Raw genomic sequence first — 19,397 nt, 5'->3', positions numbered from 1 at the left:
GTCGTGTATTTCAGGCTGTGTTCTCTAATTAAGTATTCATGAAGCAGCAGTGGGAGCAAAGTATAGGTTTACACCACACTGGTGGTTTCCGAGGGCTTCACCCCCATACCCCCCCCCCCCCCCCCCCCCTCCCATGTGTAATGCTCGGCTTTCCCCCCGCCGGCAGACAGGCCATCATTCCTAGTGTACTTCCAGCAATGATATCAAAAAGGTTTTTTGGTCAAGCCAAAGAGAGGTCACTCTAATAATAACCAAGGTCAGTGGTGGGAGCCAGCGAGTCTCCCAGTCATTATTCATTTGTTCACAGAGTTAATGACAGTTGCAGGGCGACGAGAACTTGGAGCCAGTAGCCATGTGATGTCACCAACACATGCCAAAGGGATTAGGAGGGCAGGCAGGGGACAAGAAGTGTGGATTATACAGGGAGGGAAAACACGCACTACAACCTTTACTGCGCCGTCACCAACCATGTTACTGCTGGAGTTATGACACACACACATGATGTCACATAATTATGACAAGAGGCAGACAGCATTGCCAAAAATAAGGTTGAAATACACCTTTAAAAGTCGTTTCTGCTTGTCATTTCAAAGTGAAATGCTCTTTTGGGGGTTATTTAACATGTTTATTACCCGGGGTGTGATTGGAGAACGTTTTTTTAAAAACACCATTTATTTACAGTCGTTCTGTGACTGTAATAATATGGGTGTTTTCATGCTGGAAGATGATCCAACAATTTCTGTTTCTCTCATTTACAACCCTTTTTTTGTAGTCGCTACATTATATATATCAGTGTTGTATTAGCACAGCAACAACAGTGGCATAAAAACGGGATCCCGTGGCTTTCACACAGAGAGAAGGAACAATGAACACACCTTATTCAGTCGCTGGGCAGGCAGGCAGCGAACAATGAACCCCTCCCTCCTGTCTCGCACCGTCTGATAATGACCACATCCTCCTCCACTGATAGCGCTCTCCTTTTATCACCCACATGGGCATAAATAGAGCTCAGATCAAAACATTTCAGCAGGGATATTGAGAATATGATCAACTGTGTTCCAGTAAGTATAAAATAAAAGGCCACATGTTGCAGTATATACCTGCTGGTCACTTGATCCACGAAGCAAAACGTTTTCCCCCTGTGCCTATAACGCTCCATATGTTGTTTTTGTCTAAACAAAAGTTGTTCCATCTCTTTGTTGTAAAGCAGATATTCAAAGGACAGTCTCTCTTGTTCTTTCAGTTGCATCTGCTAAATAATTAGAAAGAAAATAATATGCATTTGGACAAATTGCTGCAGGAATCCACCAGTGTGGCCTAACATGCAGATAAAGTAGATTCCCTGTTTGAGCATAAGGTCAGGGTATAAATATGAACTGCATTTTGCATTACTTTCAGATGAGTGAAGCTGTCAGACCAATAATATGAGCTTTCAGTCCTACTTTCTGCCACTTATCCCCCATTCTAGGACCAAGGGGTCATGTGAAAATTGAAAGTGACAGTCAAAGCAGCATGTTGAACAGGCTGATTGGGCTGAGCTGTCACGGCCCAGATCAGAGCTCTTTAACACCAGGCCTATCAGAGGTCCTTCTGTTGGAGCCAATGGATCCCTATACAGGCCACTTTATAAGAAACTGAAATCCTGACCGGGATAAGAGAATATCTCTAAACCAGGAAACAGTGCTAACAGCCACATACATGCTAGATTTTGAAGTGATTGATACAATGGGTTCCAAATGATCAACACATGTAATTAGCAAGAAAGAAACAAAGTTTTAATAAGTTGTCTAAAAGACTTTGAAGAATATTTTTAATAGCAAAAACAAAGCCTCAGGGTTCAGTGGAAGTTTTTCAGCTCTCATTTCCAGATTCACATGAATGAAGTCCAGTGGTTTTCCTTTGTGGTCGTTTGAATGAAAATGTTTGTATCACCTGTTTTGTGGATGATTTAATGAGCGGGTGATGCTGTCACATGAAAGATTTTTTACTTCATCGAAAGCATTCCCTGTCAATTTACATTTTATTTCATATGCAGCATTGCATGAAGCTCAGTCGAAAGCAATCAGCTTTCCGTCATCCATTCAGATGATAATAAATCACGTCATTATCACTTTTACTTGGGTCCATCTTTGAAAGAGAGGGAGAATGAAATATTTTTGTCAGGTGGAAGAATAACTTATGATCCTTTTATGTCCTGCTGAGAACCCTTGAAAATAATAATACACCACAGCAGAAGCACATGAACAACTGAAAGGCGCCGAGTGTTATAAATCTGATGGGATTTGCATATTTTGCCTCCCCAGCAAGAAGCAAGCAAACGAAATCACATGGCATCTGAAAAAAAGAAGCGCTTACAAAACACTCAGAAGTTAGGGTTCACATTAAGAAGGACATGTTTCTCCAGAACTCACTTGTGATTGAAAATGTGAGGATTTCAAGGTAAAAGCTTCTTGAAGAATATTATTTATTTATTTTTGCATCTGAAGGACTCAAAGTCAAGAAAATGATCAATCAAGTAATCAGTCATAATGTGCTCATTTGACCTTTGTCACTCTTCTGTTTGAGCGTAAGTTTCTCTTTATTCCTCTCTTATTTCAACTTCAACAGATTTACTTTATTACTCAGTTCAAACAGATGCTTTAAGAGCATCTAATACAGTCAAGCCTAGGCTGTCAAATATTGTTAGTTCAGTCCGAACACTGACACACAAGTTAGATATCAGTGTCAAATGTTGTCTCATCAAAGTTGAACATTATGTTGTGTTTCAAGAAAAAGCTGTCAGATTTATCAATAAACATTTTCAATGTATTCATGTGAATCCAGCTGGTAATTAGTTTTATAAGTTTGTGATATCACGTACAGAAAGTGAGAAGAAGTAGGAGTTAAAAGACTGTGTGTGTGTGTGTGTGTGTGTGTGTGTGTGTGTGTGTGTGTGTGTGTGTGTGTGTGTGTGTGTGTGTGTGTGTGTGTGTGTGTGTGTGTGTGTGTGTGTGTGTGTGTGTGTGTGTGTGTGTGTGTGTGTGTGTGTGTGTGTGTGAGATATGATATGAGAAAGAGAGGCAGCTTTGTGTACCAGTGTTTGGCTGCTGTTTTAAGTCTAAATAAATAACCTTTCGTATGAGATTTTATTTTCTACATGAAGTCAACAAATAAATATAAAATACTCCCAGTGATAAGTTGCCTAACTCACGTTCATCCACTACTGCTTAACTTGAACACTTGAAACATGTTTGTTTTGTAATAAGGCAACTTTCCAAATGATGGAGTCATTCGTTTAAAATAAAATAGTTTGATATTTAAATAAGACTTAGCAAGTGATCACCACAAAAAGTAGCTACATCGAAACATTGTGTTTGGCTCCGGATTCAGAAAAAGGATCAAAAGTTGGTCAAAACCTTATCAAAGTGAAGCCAAAGTGGGGAGTTATATCCTAAAATGTATAACAAAGTAAAAACAGTCTTAATATAAACCCTTGTGTATTTTCCCTTCTGCTTAAATACTGCCAAAATTGTTGAATGTAGAAAACCCACTTCCATATTTTAACTGTAAAGCTTGTCCAACAGCAACTAACTGAATCCTTTGGAGAGTCATGAAACACTTCAGAGTTGTTTTCCTTCACTCCTCCTTTCTGTCGACACACACGCAGCAAATTAGAAAGTGTGTAGCGGTTTTTGTACATTACATTTCCTCACATACACACAGGGAGACATTAGAGACACTTGCTTTAATTGTGTGATACATGTTTTAATGTAGGAACAAAAACTTGGGCTCTCCTCCTTCCTCTAAAGGATCAGGTAAAAAGGCTCGTCTCCTGCCTTCCAAAACGCGTCCCATGTCCATCCCAACATCACAATTCTCCAACCCATGTTCTCCCTTTTTTTCTGATTCTACTGATCTGAGCTTGAAATGCGAAGGCAGCAAAGCACTAAGCCTTCAAACGTGTGATTTTTTCAAAAGATCTCTAGAAGCAATCTCTGCCTGACTGACCCCTGACAGCTGCAGATCTCTTTATTTCTCTCTGCTGGCACTTCATTTGGTAGAAAAGCTCTCAGATTCACACCTCTGTCAGGCAGCACAAGTGTTTATTATGTGCATACACACAGAATATCCCATACAGTGCACACCTCAAAGGCATGCAGTCTTTTGACAAACATCCTGAACATTCTGAAAAAAAACATATATGTTACAGTAATTCATGTTTCGTCCTCATATTTATTGCTCGACCATCTTATTTCTTTGCTAAACTAAAAGTGATTAAATATGGAAACGTGATGTGTGTGTGTTTTCTTTGCAGAGCCATGGAGACAGAAACAGTGGAGATGCTTTAATACAAACGCTGCCCCTGTGTCCTCTGGATGATCTGCTCCTCTGTGCAGACACATCAAGTGAAATTGGTTTGACTTCCTCCTCATGTTTCCATGTTTCTTCTTTTGTATTCACAATTAAAATAACTTGATTCCACACTTTAAACTCACTACAACTGCTGGGGGGAGAAATTAGTTTAAATTATCTTAATGTGCAACATTGTGAGATAACATGGTACAAAGAAGTACATACTGTAAGTAGCAGTTAGATTTAAATTCACTATGTTATTGTGTTGGATTATAAATATCCACATCACAACAGAATTACCTGAACAATAGCATGTGTGTGTGTTATGTGCAGTTTGTCTTTTTTTCATGATGGCAGCTTCTCCTCCGTCCCTGGGAGTGCAGGCTCTGCTGGTGCCTCCCTCTCTGGAAATGAGACTGCAGGCTCTATCATTAGATCGGATGGCAAGTCTTTATGCAAAGTGTTTTGCATAATTACATACCAAAGCCAGAATAGCCACCCTCACATTTTATGGGTCACAAAGCATCAACAATTGCTGCATTATTGTCCACCAAAGTCCAGCCCCACCAATGACAAGCAACGGAAAAGAGAAGTAGAAGAGAGAGAAAGAGCTTGTCTGCTTAATCTAAGCTTGGGAGATTGCATTTTCTTTCTAATAAAAAGTAAAGAAGATTATTCCCAACTTGTTTACATATAGTTGTAAAGTTCAGAGGACTGGCCAAGGCTGCAGGGAGTTTGATCCCCGAGTCTACAACATGAGAGCTCCATGAAGTGACTGCAGGTCCTTCAGCTCCCAACTGTCTGTGAAGAAGTTTGATTTAGAGAAAAGGAAACTTTTAGATGGGAATTAAGAAGTTATTCGCTTGATTTTGTTCATTTTATTTAATTCAATAAAGTACTTTATGAATGGTAAAGATACGATCGTATTAAAATACTTCAATTATTGTAGGGAGTGTGTATATGTAAAGCAATAGCTGTAGTAGGACTTACTATTGTTATTGTAATTATAATCAATATGTTGTATTATTATTAAATAGGTTTTACTCAACAAATCGAGACTGCGGCAGATTTTAAGTCTTATCACAATTTCTAATTAGTCAATTGATCTGAGCTTGAAGGTTTAATTTACAAATCATGTTGCTTGAGTATAAATTAAAAATAATAATAATGAACTGAAATTTAAAAAAAGAAATCCGATTATATTAATTGCATTACCACTTTTATAGACAGCAGAAGAGTAAACATGCATCAGAAAGATAATTAAAAACGAAAAAAAAATCGGAATGACAAAGTTTTATTTTTTAGAAAGAGAAAAAGTAGTATTGTAAATATTATTGTAAAAATATCAGTGTAATAATTACTGAAAACATCCTACTGATTTGATTGAGCTAATATCCGCCGTGAACAAGCCGTTGTTATGTTCACCCCCAACAGAGAGAACAGGGTCACAGAGAAAAACACAAACAAGATACATTATAAATAACCTAACTACATTTAAACAGTTTAAGAGACTGGTGCCAACAGAGCATGGTAATACAAATACGATAATTCAGATAGAGGGAAAGGTCAGATATGTCGATGTTTTTTGGGAAATACTGTTTAAAAAAGCGATGATATTTGAACAGGATCTACTTCACGTGTCAAATATTCGATAGATGAGACATATCCTAAAGTGACAGATCAAACGGTTATCACTAAATATTTGTCAACATGAAATAAAAATAAACTAAATCGAAATGTCTCCAAAGAGGACGGCTCTAGAGACTGCAGTCATGAGGTGGTTTGAATTTAATGTGCACCATATAAATGTAATGCCCAAATAAAATGTCTTAATTTCACTATCCTGTGTCACTTTTGTGTTTCATCCTTATTTTATTTTTATTACTACAACCCTTTATTTTTAATTGATTGTTATATACATGACAGAATGAGTTATCTTCTTCCATAATGTCATTGTACAATGTCAATTAAAATTGTTTATAACGTGTCCTTTGTGAAGTTCCCAGCTCAAATGATCTCACAGCAGTTCCACACTGACTTTGTGTTTCTCTAAACATATATACATTTTAATTTGATCGAGCCATTTCGCAGGAGAAAGTCAGACAGTACCGGTGAGCCACAGAGAGCCAGCCGGGGCACCCGAGCACAGCTGAGGTTAAATGTGCAGAACAGCGCCATCTCGCTGCTGCGGGCAGACTCTCATGCACTCTGTCTCTTCCTCTGCTGTCGAGACCCTCCGTGAAGATTTGTCCTTTCATAAGGTTGACCGATTTCTGTGTGCATAGCCAGCTATGACAACAGCCTGCATGCTGCTGTCTTTTGGCGGCCACCAGTTATATGTGTTATCGCTGTTCATTAGTGCAGGGGGTCCCGGAGCGGGGCCCGGGACCTGCGGGGGTCAGTGAGGGGGGGGGGGGGGGGGTGCACAGCGCGTCCCCAGCAACTTGAGAAGTAGGCCTACTGTCATTCTACTGAATCTAATTCAACAAAAAATGATCACACATAAACTAGTTCCCAAATCTGAGGTCCCGGGACGCTCCTGTGTCACAGAGGGAGATACACAGAATCCTCCGGAAATCCTAGGAATCATTTCATTTCTCTTGTGGGTCATGATTGGTTTGCAATTGCGCATTTACAGGATGTTTAAATGTGGTGAGTCTGGATTTCTGCCGTCTGTTTATGGACAGTGTGTAGCCTACTAAATCACATCCAGCCACGGGAAATGTCAGATGTGTGTCCTTGTGAACACATTATTATTACCAGGCGCTTCAGAGGCTGCTGACATGAGAAGGTGTGGGAGAGCCCGGACATGAGGGCAGGAGGAGAGGTGGTCTCACACTTATTATCTTCACAATGCTCTGTTAGGTTAGGTTGGTTTGAAAATTCAAAAATAAACGTTTGATATTATGCAGACTAAGCAGTCATTTGTTTGGGGGAAATAGATAAGACAATCCTGCAATACGCGAGCTGTGTGGATTTCCTGCGACATGACTGTGTGGCGGTTGGATGTAAGATCATTACATTTATTTATTTATAAAAACAATGTTTATGTTCTATAAGATGCAACAATAAGAATATGTATTTCTAACAAAACCAGAATAAAAAAATAACTATCCAACTTCAATAACAATTTAGGCCAAATACTCGCAAATAAATAATGCCAAAAAATGCAGCCAAAGACTTAAAAAAGAGTGTAAAAGTTAAAACTTTATGCAGGTCTTTGTTTTTTCCGTGTTTAATCATCTTCAGGAGGATCCCAATAAGCTGTCAGCCGCTCCCTCTGAGCCATTTAACTGAGGAGCGGAACAACATGTGCAACTGCAAGGAAACATGCAGCCTAAATAAAACGTCTCGGGGCGGTGGTGGAACAAGCAATCTAATGATAAGATATTTTTAGTATACTGAAAATATTCGGAATGAATTTTCTCCCATGAGATGCTTTCTATGAATTTATAGGAAAAGTTAGAAGCATATTGTAGGTCCTTTCTTCACCTGTAGAGAATGTGAACATGAAGTTCATTGTGTGGAAATGATGGTGATGATAAACAATGAGAGTGATGATGAAGAGTGAACGAGAGAAAACAAAAACGCTCCGGGTGTGAGTACGTTTTATTTTAGGCACATTCAGTCTACCACCAGCTTCGATCATGAATTACGCCAAAATTAATTTCACAGTTTGCGGAGGCTTTGCCAAGTTCGTGATTCAAGTTTTGGTAAACCACACGCACGCACGCCCCCACGCACATGAGAACGTGCATTTACAAGGAGAAACAGCAAAGCGGTGTGAAGTGACACGAGCGAAGCATGGCAGGTCTGCCCGCCTCATTAATGCAACATTGATTAAACATTTAGTACTTATTTGTGCAATTTATGCGGCATTTTACACCCGCATAAACTAATGTCCAATGTCTTCAATAACAGCACCATCACAGAGGAAAGCACCTCACTTGTGACCACAGAGGGGAGAGATGAGTAAACAGACCTGCACAGTGGACATTGTCAATTAAGATGTCTTAATCAGGCCTTTCTGCTTGACCCACACCCACGCAGAGGGGCCTCCAAACCACGCACGTGATCTCTAACTAACTTAATGCGTGCGTAAAAGCTTCACTGTGGTCACATACATTCAGGTTCTTTCTCCAAACTGCTTGAGAGTGACGAGGCTGTAACATTAATACTGCGACCCCTGGAAGACTGACAACACTGCGGTGCGCCTAATGGGGATCTTAATAAAGTATCTATGTACCCCGAGAAACAAATCGATACAAGATGTAGGCCTATGGATCGATACCTATGAAGTAGTCCTGATGAAATAATGCGTTAGGGTTTGGGGAGGCTGAGGCGCCTGTCTAATATCCAGGAGAGTGTTTGCGGTCTCTTCCCATCATCCCTCTGCTGACCGCTTTCCCCGTGTGTGATCGTGGATATAAAAAGAAATCAAACTGCATGCTTAAAAAAGCTGCTCCCTGATATAACTCATTATTGAATTCCCACCCTTTCTGTCCAGCTTCTCCGGGAGATGTGGTAATCTTTCAGCCATAAATTCACGTTTATATAATAAAATTTAAGCACACGTTATGTTTACTCAGGGGGCCAAATAGTAGCTTGCTTCTGAATGTATTTGATGTGCAATATTCAAGCTATCATAGGTAAAGTTGGCTGCTCCACTGCCGTTGAGGTAGGCTCACCGTGAGCGCGCTTGGGTTTAAAGGAAACCGAAATAGCCTCCTTAAAAAATTGAGGAAATTCATCATGGGGTATATTCCCTCTCTTGCACTAGAGACGCTGCAATTGTCTTTATCGCCCGTATTTATATCACCACAAAGAGCTGCGCCCCTTTTGAAAGTCTCGCCGTGTTTTTTCTGCTTTTTTTTAATCCATTGAACTTTGCCATGTTGCAGTTGATTGGTCCGTCTTTCAGATTTATTTTTTCTCAATTTTTCTTTTCTCGAAAATGAAAAGCCAACGAAGAGGAACATTTTGGTCAAGGAAAATCCTGTTGTATAATATTCTTGTTAAGAGGGGCTATAATGATCCCTAGTTTTAATATGTGACTGGTTTCTTGTTTTCACTTCACGCTCTCAGGAGTGCCTGGAATATTTTTTCTACAACTTTCAAACCCGCTTATAGCCAATACCAAGGGACATAAAGAGAGCTGATGTTGTCAACAACATGATCATATTTATTTTGCTCAAATTATTGTCGGGGGTCATATTGGATGTGCAACAATTTAGAGAAAATTCAGAGTTATCCCTTAATGTTATTTTATTTTAATACAAGCCTCCAAAATTGATTCCTGACTTTCTATGTAACCTTTGATCCTTCTGATCATGTTAAAAACGATAACATCACATGGGGACTCTCCTCTTGGCAGAGGTGTCTTCGCCATCTCCTGCGCTCACACACAGACGCAGTGGGATACAGAGTGGATGACAGGTGCTTAAAACACACATTACTTGAAAAGTTACAGCTTAATAACAGTCGGCAGCTGCTGTCGTGGTTGTGCGAGGAGACGCTTTTCCCTTTGTGTTAAAGTGAGCCGAGGTCTCCGAGGTCTCCAGCTACAGTTCCGGGGTTAGCGGGTAGATGGCACACTTTTCTTACATTTATGGGCAGAATGCAGGGAGCCTGGTGCACTAAGTAGAGGTGAAGGGCAAGGGTTTATTTTAATGGCCAAAGATAAAGTGAAATAATGTTTAGACAAATACAATTATTCATATATAAATTGAATAATAAGAAGAAGAAATTATTTTTCAAATAAACATGAACAAAACAAATGTTGCTGTTGATTCAGGCTTTATCTGGTGCTATCGCCAATTTGTTAGAAAATAAAAACGGCAAAAATATAAATTATAATATTAATAATATCAAAAATAATAATAATGATTATGAATATTTTTTTAATTAACGTAAGTGCACTAACAAAGGGAACATGTGGCCCATCCATCCGTTTGACCTATAGAATACATTGTAAATGAGCTGCGTTTTCTTAGCCTACAATAAAACGCATGCTGCATGGGCTATTTGTCAAAGTAATAGTGCCAATGTGCAAATAATGTGCATATTTGTCGCCTAACTGGTCACGTATGTATGTGTGTGTGAAATGGACAGAGGAGAAGCGAGACTGCAAACCATATTCTTATCTTATTAAACAAATAGCCCCACTAATAGCCCGGGAGCCCTGAATAAGTTCTCAGCTTCAGAGCGTAAAGCCCAACCAACGCCGGCCATCAGCACCGACTCTCCTGCACACACATGCACCGCAGCCTGTGGTGTTTATATTGGAAAGAGAGAGGGGGGGGGGGGGGGGGGTGATATTGGGCTACCAGCTCGTGTGTCAAAAAGTTCCCACGTCAAACAGACGTAAATAAAAGTGACGTCACAGCTTGTTACACCTCATTAGTTTTTTTGTGCATTGCTAATAAACGAGCAGAAGTACAAATGATAGAGTCCAGCCTATACATCACGCTCTGTCAACTGAAATCAGCCCGGTCAGTGCAGATCCATCCCAACCTCTAGAATGTGTGTTTTACTGATTCCAATAAATGGTAAAGGTTGGTGGAGAGTTTTTTTCTTTCCTTTATGGTTGTACTGTAAATACTTGGTCCAATAATAGGATATTGGCTCACTGGTGTGGGATGTGTGTTTGATTATCAGAGTGGGACTCAGTGTAATATACCTCAGAGACAGTTTGGCTGGACACGCAGTGAGAGCAGCACAGTGTGGATAAATAGCGCTTTCAGCAAGAAGCCGAGGATAAAAGACCATCAGCATCACATCATAATCATCATTTTCATCATTATCAACAGCAACAAACCACACACTCACACACACACACCCACACCCACACCCACCCACACACACCACACACACACACACACACACACACACACACACACACACACACACACACACACACACACACACACACACACACACACACACACACACACACACACACACACACACACACACACACACACACACACAGCAGCAGCAGAAACCGTGGTGAAGTTGGCGTGCACCCATCCTGATTAAGCCTTCATGCAACAAGGATAATTCTATTTCAGGCCTAACTCTCAAATAAACCAATACTACTGGTAATTAATGATAGGCCAAAGGTCTAGCCTACAACATCAAAACAGCTAAGCCTATGATTGACATTTTAACCATCATTTCACTTTTGGTTGATTCATATTTTTTTCCCATGAATTTTTTTCTATTGTTTTTTTTCGTATAGTGTGGATGTTAATGAAGCTCAGTGCAGTTGGAAATGAATAATGTAGACAATAATAAGAGTCGTTTTTGTCATGAGAACATTTGGATTTTCAGTTTTTTTTTCTCTATCGATATAGCCTAACTTATATTATTTGGATGCTAATATGTATACTGTATAAATGCATGCCATTAATATTGATGTGAGCGTCCAAAGGTGAAACGCAAATAAGGCGAGTTGGGTATTTCCCACTGAGGGGGGGCGGGGGGGGGGGGGGGGGGGCATACTGTTATGAAATGTTATTATCTGTTGAGGCAGGGAGCCTTATTACAACTGTTGTATACCATTTCAAGTTTGACTGACATCCGCCTTAAATTCATTATTTCCAAAGCATCTTTGCCAAATTACTGATCGGTATTTTTATAGAAAATATTCGGAAACTTGTAGCAAAAAGTGAAGGCGTTGAGCGAGCCTGTTGGCTGATTGATTAATTATTTTGTAATTCATTAATCACTTTCATAGGGCAAAAGGGGAACATCCTGCCACAGCAAATTGACTCCACACACACCCCCCTCCAGCCGACCACACACCACACGCACATAAACACACGCACACACGCACACACGCACACACAAGGACAAGTTCACACTTGCGTTGGGGAAGTAAAAAAACATGGAAATACTTGAGTTTTCAAATTCATAAATTATAATTTAATACCAAGAACAAATTTACAGCAGAATGCTTGTTTACAATAAGCTAACACAAACAAACAAGAATTGTGTTCAACTATAAACTTTCACACACACTCACATATATCACTTGCAATTAATAATAATAATAATCATAAAAAAAGTATCTATACGTTATCAATACCCTGCAGTCATATATTTTTATATATTTATATAAAAACGTGGGTCAGTTTAAACTGTTCATAATTACAATCATGTATCATTCTCTGGTCCATATGTGGCCACGAACAGCCAAAGATCAGTGTTCAATCAGTGATCCTTTTTAATTCAACCACAACATGGTGTTTTTTGTGTGTGTTGAAGAAAAGCCATCAAAACAAGGACAAAATTGCTAGCTTCCAAATACACACACGCACGCACACGCTCTCGCGCACACACGCTCACGCACACCACGGCACCTGTCAAAGACCAAAGGAGCAATAACACTAAAGTTAAAATATTGACTCCTTTTTCTCAAACCTGCTCACCCTGTTTAAGTCTGTAGCCTAATAATGAACGTCGTTTCTTTTCTTTTTTGTTTCTTTAAATACAAGGGCTAGTGTACTGAATGCACAGATTATATCTATACAGTCAAAAAAGAGAGAGAAAACATTTACATTTATATATCAAAGGTAAAATAGGTTAGCGACCTGTGGCCATGCATTCACAGTCTAAATATACATGAAAAAGAAAACATTTGTAGTAATATGTATATACATTAAAAACATAACTTTCAGTGCTACTAGCTAAGTCTGCCACTCAATTTTGAAAACGTTGTATTACCGAGAAAAAAAAATGGCAACCACAGATTTTTCTTAATCACATATACTTTGTATAAAGGAAAAAGTTGCTGAAATGAATTGACCTATATTTACAAGAATACTGCCTCTAATCAGTGTTTTTCAAGTGAAATACACGACTGAAGTTTCAAATCTAATTGAGTTCCCCCAAAAATGCTGTAGGCTTACTCTAACAACATTTTGATAAGAAATCACATCATGCTTGTCAGGCACTTAATGCTTGAAGTGAATAAAGGGTGACATTTCAGGGACGCTTTAATAATACTGCTATTAAACACTACTCTGGCTAGGCTTCAAACTTTTATGACCCCTTGACCTCTCCAATTTTTTTAAACAAGTCAGGTATGCTTTCAGTGCAGTTTGAAACCACTGCAAACAGCCTTAAATGCAAATATAACGCATTTAGAGCCAACTGTCTTAATACCTCTTTAACAGCAGGATAGGCAACTTGTAGGATCTTTTTTTATTGAATCCAATTGGGGAACTGATGCCAAATATTCAAAGTTGGATGAATTGGGGAAGACTTTTCAGCAAATAATTTGGAAAACAAAGTGGATCCTGTAACTTCATATTAATAAAGGGCAAAATGTTTTCGCTGGGTCATAAAGTTGAACATAAAGTCCAAAGAAACTCCCTTTTCCCAGATGGTATTGGTCATCCTTAGAATATAAGTGCGCTTGCAGCATTACGCCTAGATTATAAGCCTAAAATCCTATTGCTGTGGTTTTAATTCTTTTTAGAACTTTTTTTTGTACACCTTTTCAAAATAAATCATTGTCTTAGAAAATAACACCACCTGTACTACAGAAATCACATAGGCCGGTTTGAAACCAGAAAGGAGGAACAAAGAAAGTACAAAACACAGCTATACATGGACACAGGACAAGTCATTTGAGAAAAGGAAATTCACGTTTTCGTATTTTCCCTTTCTCCTGTTTTTTTTCTTCTTTTTACCCAAATTATCATTTTTAAATGCACTTAATACTTAATTTTCCTTATAAGGATAAACAAAATCCCTTTCCCTTTTTTTCTCATTTTCTTCTTTCATTGAAAAAATGAATCGAAGCAGGTTGTTCTGCATGAACACTGGGAGCTTGTATCTGCCATTTTGAAAGTTCAGTGGATGTCTCAATTTTTTTGGAGTAGGGGGGAATTCACAGTCATTTACGTCAATGTCTTTCTTCATGAAAGCCAGCCCCGTGTAACAGCCGGTTGGTTTTTTATTCCTTCCACAAAAGCAGCTATAATCATTGTAGTCTCGCAGCCCCCCCAACCCCACCTTTTGTTTGTTCGTCTCCTTCTTGGTTTACTGAATTGACATGTAAGGCCAGTTAAAACTGCTCCCCGAAAGCAACATATCCCTGATGAGAGTTTCAATTGGGGTTTTACCTACCAATCGGACGAAAAATAATTGTTCTATGACCGAGGAAGAGACTGTGCGGAGGGAAGGCAAGCGGAGTAACAACTTCCCAAACCGTGTGGGCTGGTTGGGGTACTGGCTCCGGACATATTCCTCCAGGGCGCACTGGGACTTCTCCTGCAAACTTTCCACATGGGCCACATCTGAGAGGCCACAAGCATCTGGGAGGGGGAAAGCAAATAAACATTAATAAAGTGTGACCTAAAGTGTTTCTCTCACGAGGAGCTTTCCCTCACTATGGGGATATACAGGCGGAAATTGATAGCCTGTCACATTTAGAAGAAAAAAACATTTTTAGGAAATTATTTTATCCCTCTATATGTAAAAGTTCAGGGTATTTGTTTCGAGGACTGTTCTCGTTACTACAATAGGTTTTTAATCTAATAATTGTTATAGTTAAAACATTACGCTTGGCGAATTTGTATCAAGGCACAAATAATTACGCACTGCGAACAGAGTTTTATTGATTACATTACACTATTTTATAATATTTATTTTTTTAAATAGATAGGCCTGCATATATAGATTTTTTTTGTTAACTGAACTTAAACTATGTGCTATGTTTTAAAAGCAGGTAATGTCGAATTTTGCTCCGCCACTATCTTATTTCTCTGCTCCTCCTTTTATCGCTACCATACCTCGGTCATTTCCCTCGATAAAGCCACTTAAAAGTGAGCTAAATAATTAAGCATATTCATAGCTAAAGACTGCGTTTTAGATGAGCCTGTGTTTCGCTGTCAGAGGCAGAGCGAGGAGGAGAGGAGGAGGGGGGAGAGAGGGAAAGACAGGGAGACCTACTGACCTTTAGTGAGCAGAGATTTAGCTTGGAAAAAGGGGCCCATAGCCTACGGAGTTGCCGTCATACTATACCACCAGAGACGCATAATCACTATCTTTGCTGCTGCATGTGGGCGGCTGATGATTATGTGCCAAAAAAGGCTTGTACGCGCATTGGTTAACTTTGTAAACTTTATGCATGACAACAACCACCAAAGTAGCAAATGCGTGTCATTCAAGCTACAACACAAGCCTCCGGTCTCAGGCATGGATCAGACCAATTAAGCCATCAGGGCTTAATAATAAAAATGAAATGACATGAGATGTGATTTTTTGGAATAGGTTTACAAACCATCACGAGAACAATGGTGGGCTAAATGAAATACAGAGGCTGATGCCTTGCAGGTATGATATCATTTCAAAGACGTGCACTCACTCTATGTTGAAACCCTGTAAATCTCTTTCACACGGATTTTTTTATTTCCCTCTTTAATGGTGGAGGTAATGTAACAAAATAGCTGGGAAGTTTGGGTCCATGACCTAGTTCTGGAGCAAGTCCAAAGACGCCTTGAATCGAGGAAGAACAAATGTTCTGCAAAATAAAAATGAAAGCCGCCCCTCCTGTCACTGCTTAATATCACACAATATTGTTACAATCTGACATATTTGCAATTACAGGGTTTGCATGGCTTCTACATGTTTTTCCTCGGACATGCATGTCCCCTAAATGACACGAGAGCGTTGTAACCTGCGCTTTGCTTTTACTGTGTGCAAATGGGACATTAGGCTTGTCTTTCTTTTTCTATTCCCCTCCCCCTCGGAGCCTGACATCATTTATATCTGTCATTCCCTACAAACAAGACGTGGGGTATACACACATTGATAAATGGCGGAAAAATAAAAATAAAGTCAAAGTGTAGCAATTCATCTGCAAGCTATTGGTTTTGCAAAAAGTGTTAATAGCTAGATTTTATGATGCTTAAAGTAATTATGGTGAAGTTACCGGTGTTATTTAACTCAAGATTATCCTCTAATATTTCAGTCATGTTTTGTTGTTAATTTAATTTAACAAAAATGCTTGTACAATTTCCAGTAGCCTATATTTCTGTGTTTGTGTCTAATACATCAGTTTATTAATCAGTTAATTATTATAATTTAGGAGCCTCAATTCTATATTCAAAAGTCTTTGACCATGAAGGCAGCACATGTGTACATTTAAGCAGGATGTTTATCTAAGACAAACAACCACCTCTATAGTCAGTGTGGGTATATTTAGGTCAGCGTTGATTTAGCTGATGTCAGTGAGCATGTTAGTGACATTCACACAGACTTAAATTGGAGTGTGCCAGTCTATTGTCTTACCTGTGGTGAAGAGCACAATTGCCTTTAAGCAACTATATTCAGCAGAGTCAACGTGCAAAGCTTTGAGCTTCTCCACTTGTTCCTGGAAGATCCTAATGTGGTCCATAAAGGCCACCACTCTGTCCGCAGACATGGGGGAGGCGTGAAGGCCAGCCGCCGCCAGGAGAGGAGCCACATGCAGGGGCATGGAGCACTGCGCGGCGTTCAGCACAAATAACTCACTCCACGTCAGCCTCAGCAGAGCCACCTGGTCTGTGATCTGAAGGTCTGGAAAGAAGGGAATATTCCTGGCCCACTCCACGGCGCTGAAGAGCATCCTGGCTGCTAGTTCACAAATGTTCTCGATGCCCATGATGTTGTTGGGCTGCATGCACTGACTGCCATACCGGGACGTCGGGTAGGGCTCCGCTCTCAACAGAAGAGAGATATATCCGGATAAGTAGGAATGGCAGTGCAGTGGGTCTCCATTTGTCAAGGCGAACTGACCGTGGTGAGGCTGTGTGGGTGGCACCCGTCCCCTTTGCACCGCTGCAGTAAAAAGAGAAACTACAGATATTGAAGCCTGAATTCTACAAATCATCACACTATATCATCATAGGCATACCTTTCAAATATTATACATTTATGGCTGAATCAAGAATAAGCATCAACAAAATACATTTCACACAGCATGTTTGATGTAGCCTACAATATCACAACAGTCATACACACATTGTGTTATTGCATAGGAGTTTTAAAAGGTCGCATAGATAATGAAGCTGTAGTGAGACATATCATTGTGAAACACACGCTTTAGAACACGTTTTACACATATGGATATGTCTATCTTTAAAATTATGTTATTCGGCAACAGCAACATGAGCTGGCTGTGAAGGAACACAAAGAGGGCAAGGGAGACCTTGCATGTTTAACCCTTAACCTACTTAGCAATTCATCTTGTTTTGCCATAAAATGCAGGCCTATATTCGACATATATTCAAATAAATTCTTAAGGTTAAACGGAGGCTTTGTGTGCACGATTCAAGACATGCGGGAGAGATGTAGCCGGAACACGCTATCTCTTAATTCGGTACTCGCCATAATAGCGCAGAAGGATATTGTTTCATCTATTCAGTAGAGATGTATGTCTACGCTTTGTCTAAATATATATTCGATAGCCCTAACCCGGCCAGGGGTCGGATCGTATTTGTGAAATGCAAGGCTATGATGCGCTGGAGCTGGATACAATAATAGAGCGGCTAAACGAAGACCCGGCGAGCCCCGGCTCCAGCACAGCAGAGAGCCGCTCCATGGCGAGCTGCTGCCGCACAGCCTGGGAGGGAAGAGTCGGGGGACAGAACATGCTACGGGGGCAACATTACATGGTTTCATGTCTAGAAAAGCACAAGCACACTTACACACACGCACGCATATAAATCAGAAACATAAAGTCCCAATACCTTCCCGTCTCATGCCGACTTTCAGGCATTTTTTGAGGCGGCAGTACTGGCACTGATTGCGGTGGTGTTGGTCGATTGGACAATTCCTGTTGGCACGGCATGTGTAAGTGAGGTTCCGTCTTACGCTCCGTTTGAAGAAGCTTTTGCACCCCTCGCAAGTAAACTGGCCATAGTGTTTGCCACTGGATTTATCCCCACACACCACACACTCGATGTGCTGTGGCTGCTGCTTCTCCGTCGTCTGGTTCGTCGGCGTGGACTGTGTGTTGTTCGGGGGTCCTTGGACCGGAATCTGAGTGGTCGGAGGGGCGACCTGAGAGGACAGATTTAACTGGCCTGGTTGAGGGGTGGGAAGGGATAGTCCTCCTTGGGTTTGCGAGGAAAGGGTGCCTTGGGTGTCAGCCACATCGTCCTGGGAGCCTCTCCACACTACCATTGCCATATCTATCAGTCAACGTAAAGAAACTTTTTGTCTGCCGTTTTGGTGTCGCGGTGAATAATGTCTCAAGGAAACGCGATAAACTGTGACTAACAGGACACACAATGTCAAATCTAACCTACGTTGAATCCAGTCAAAATCTCCCGAAAACTGTCGATTTATTGCTGTTGGAGACGTCGCGGAGCACGTTTTCAAAACTGATGCGATGGCGAGCTGAGTCGCTGCCTTGCGCTTAAAGGCCAAGTCCAGGGGCGCTTACAGTCAGCCATCCAGTACACCCATCAATGGGAAATGTAGGCTAAATATTAAAATGATCAACCGATAGCATGGACTATTCAGAGAATGATGGAGCAGCTGGTGGGTAGGACCGTGTCTGCAGCAGCAAAAACAATAGTGAGCACACTGAAGCAGCTACTATCAAGTTCCAGCACAAGTCTTGAAGGAAATCACCAACTGGGTAAAAAAAAATGCGTCTTCTTCCTTTTCTTGTTGAGAGGTAGCGCCAGAATGCGCGCAGCAGAAGCCAATGTTTTTGGAGAGTCTGGACGGTGAAGACAACTCTTCCCAAAAAATGCTGAAAGCACTAAAAAACAAAAACCACAAAAACAAAGATCACAACCTACAAACCTCCTTCGTGCAGTGAAAAATAATAGGAAAAAGGAGTAGAGAATCAAAGTGATCAAATATGTTAAAAAGGCGGAGGTTAGGAAGTGATTTGCGATTGGTAGGAGCCGGGCTGGCAGAATGCTTTCTCTCTGATCAGCTCACTGAGCTCTCTATATAGTGAACTTTGACACGACTGCTGCAACTTAGCACACGTTACCATGGAGATCTGCTGCCATATAAGGAAGGAGAGTGTGTTTGACTGGTCAGAGTTTAGGGAC

At 40.4% G+C, this 19,397-nt stretch overlaps 1 protein-coding gene across 2 annotated transcripts; it reads right to left on the bottom strand.

The window, feature by feature from the left end:
* Positions 1 to 12,235: 12,235 nt before the first annotated feature.
* On the bottom strand, positions 12,236 to 19,297 carry nr2f2 (nuclear receptor subfamily 2, group F, member 2). Of its 2 annotated transcripts, none has more exons than XM_079682798.1 (3): positions 18,075 to 19,297; positions 16,636 to 17,181; positions 12,236 to 14,657 (listed from the first exon to the last, which is right to left on the bottom strand). In XM_079682798.1, the coding sequence occupies exons 1-3, from the start codon at positions 18,514 to 18,516 to the stop codon at positions 14,383 to 14,385; spliced, it is 1,263 nt and encodes a 420-aa protein (XP_079538924.1). In that variant the 5' UTR covers positions 18,517 to 19,297; the 3' UTR covers positions 12,236 to 14,382. The 2 variants fall into 2 exon arrangements, with proteins under 2 accessions (XP_079538924.1, XP_079538925.1); XM_079682799.1 differs by having other exon boundaries at positions 16,636 to 17,163.
* Between the last annotated feature and the right edge of the window lie 100 nt (positions 19,298 to 19,397).

The sequence above is a fragment of the Notothenia rossii genome (assembly GCF_949606895.1).
Source record: "Notothenia rossii genome assembly, chromosome: 5".
Classification (NCBI taxonomy): Eukaryota; Metazoa; Chordata; class Actinopteri; order Perciformes; family Nototheniidae; genus Notothenia; species Notothenia rossii.
Note: the sequence above shows the minus strand (reverse complement) of the source record. Positions and strands in the feature narration are given on the sequence as shown.

What these genes read in the sequence shown, in the direction of transcription:
- nr2f2 (XM_079682798.1), bottom strand. Translation starts at nt 18,516, where the DNA reads ATGGCAATGGTAGTGTGGAGAGGCTCCCAGGACGATGTGGCTGACACC. An exon ending in AGTCGGCATGAGACGGGAAG is followed by an intron (nt 17,182 to 18,074) that starts GTATTGGGACTT and finishes CAATATCTGTAG; the next exon opens with TTTCTCTTTTTACTGCAGCG. An exon ending in AATTGTGCTCTTCACCACAG is followed by an intron (nt 14,658 to 16,635) that starts GTAAGACAATAG and finishes TCCCCCTCCCAG; the next exon opens with ATGCTTGTGGCCTCTCAGAT.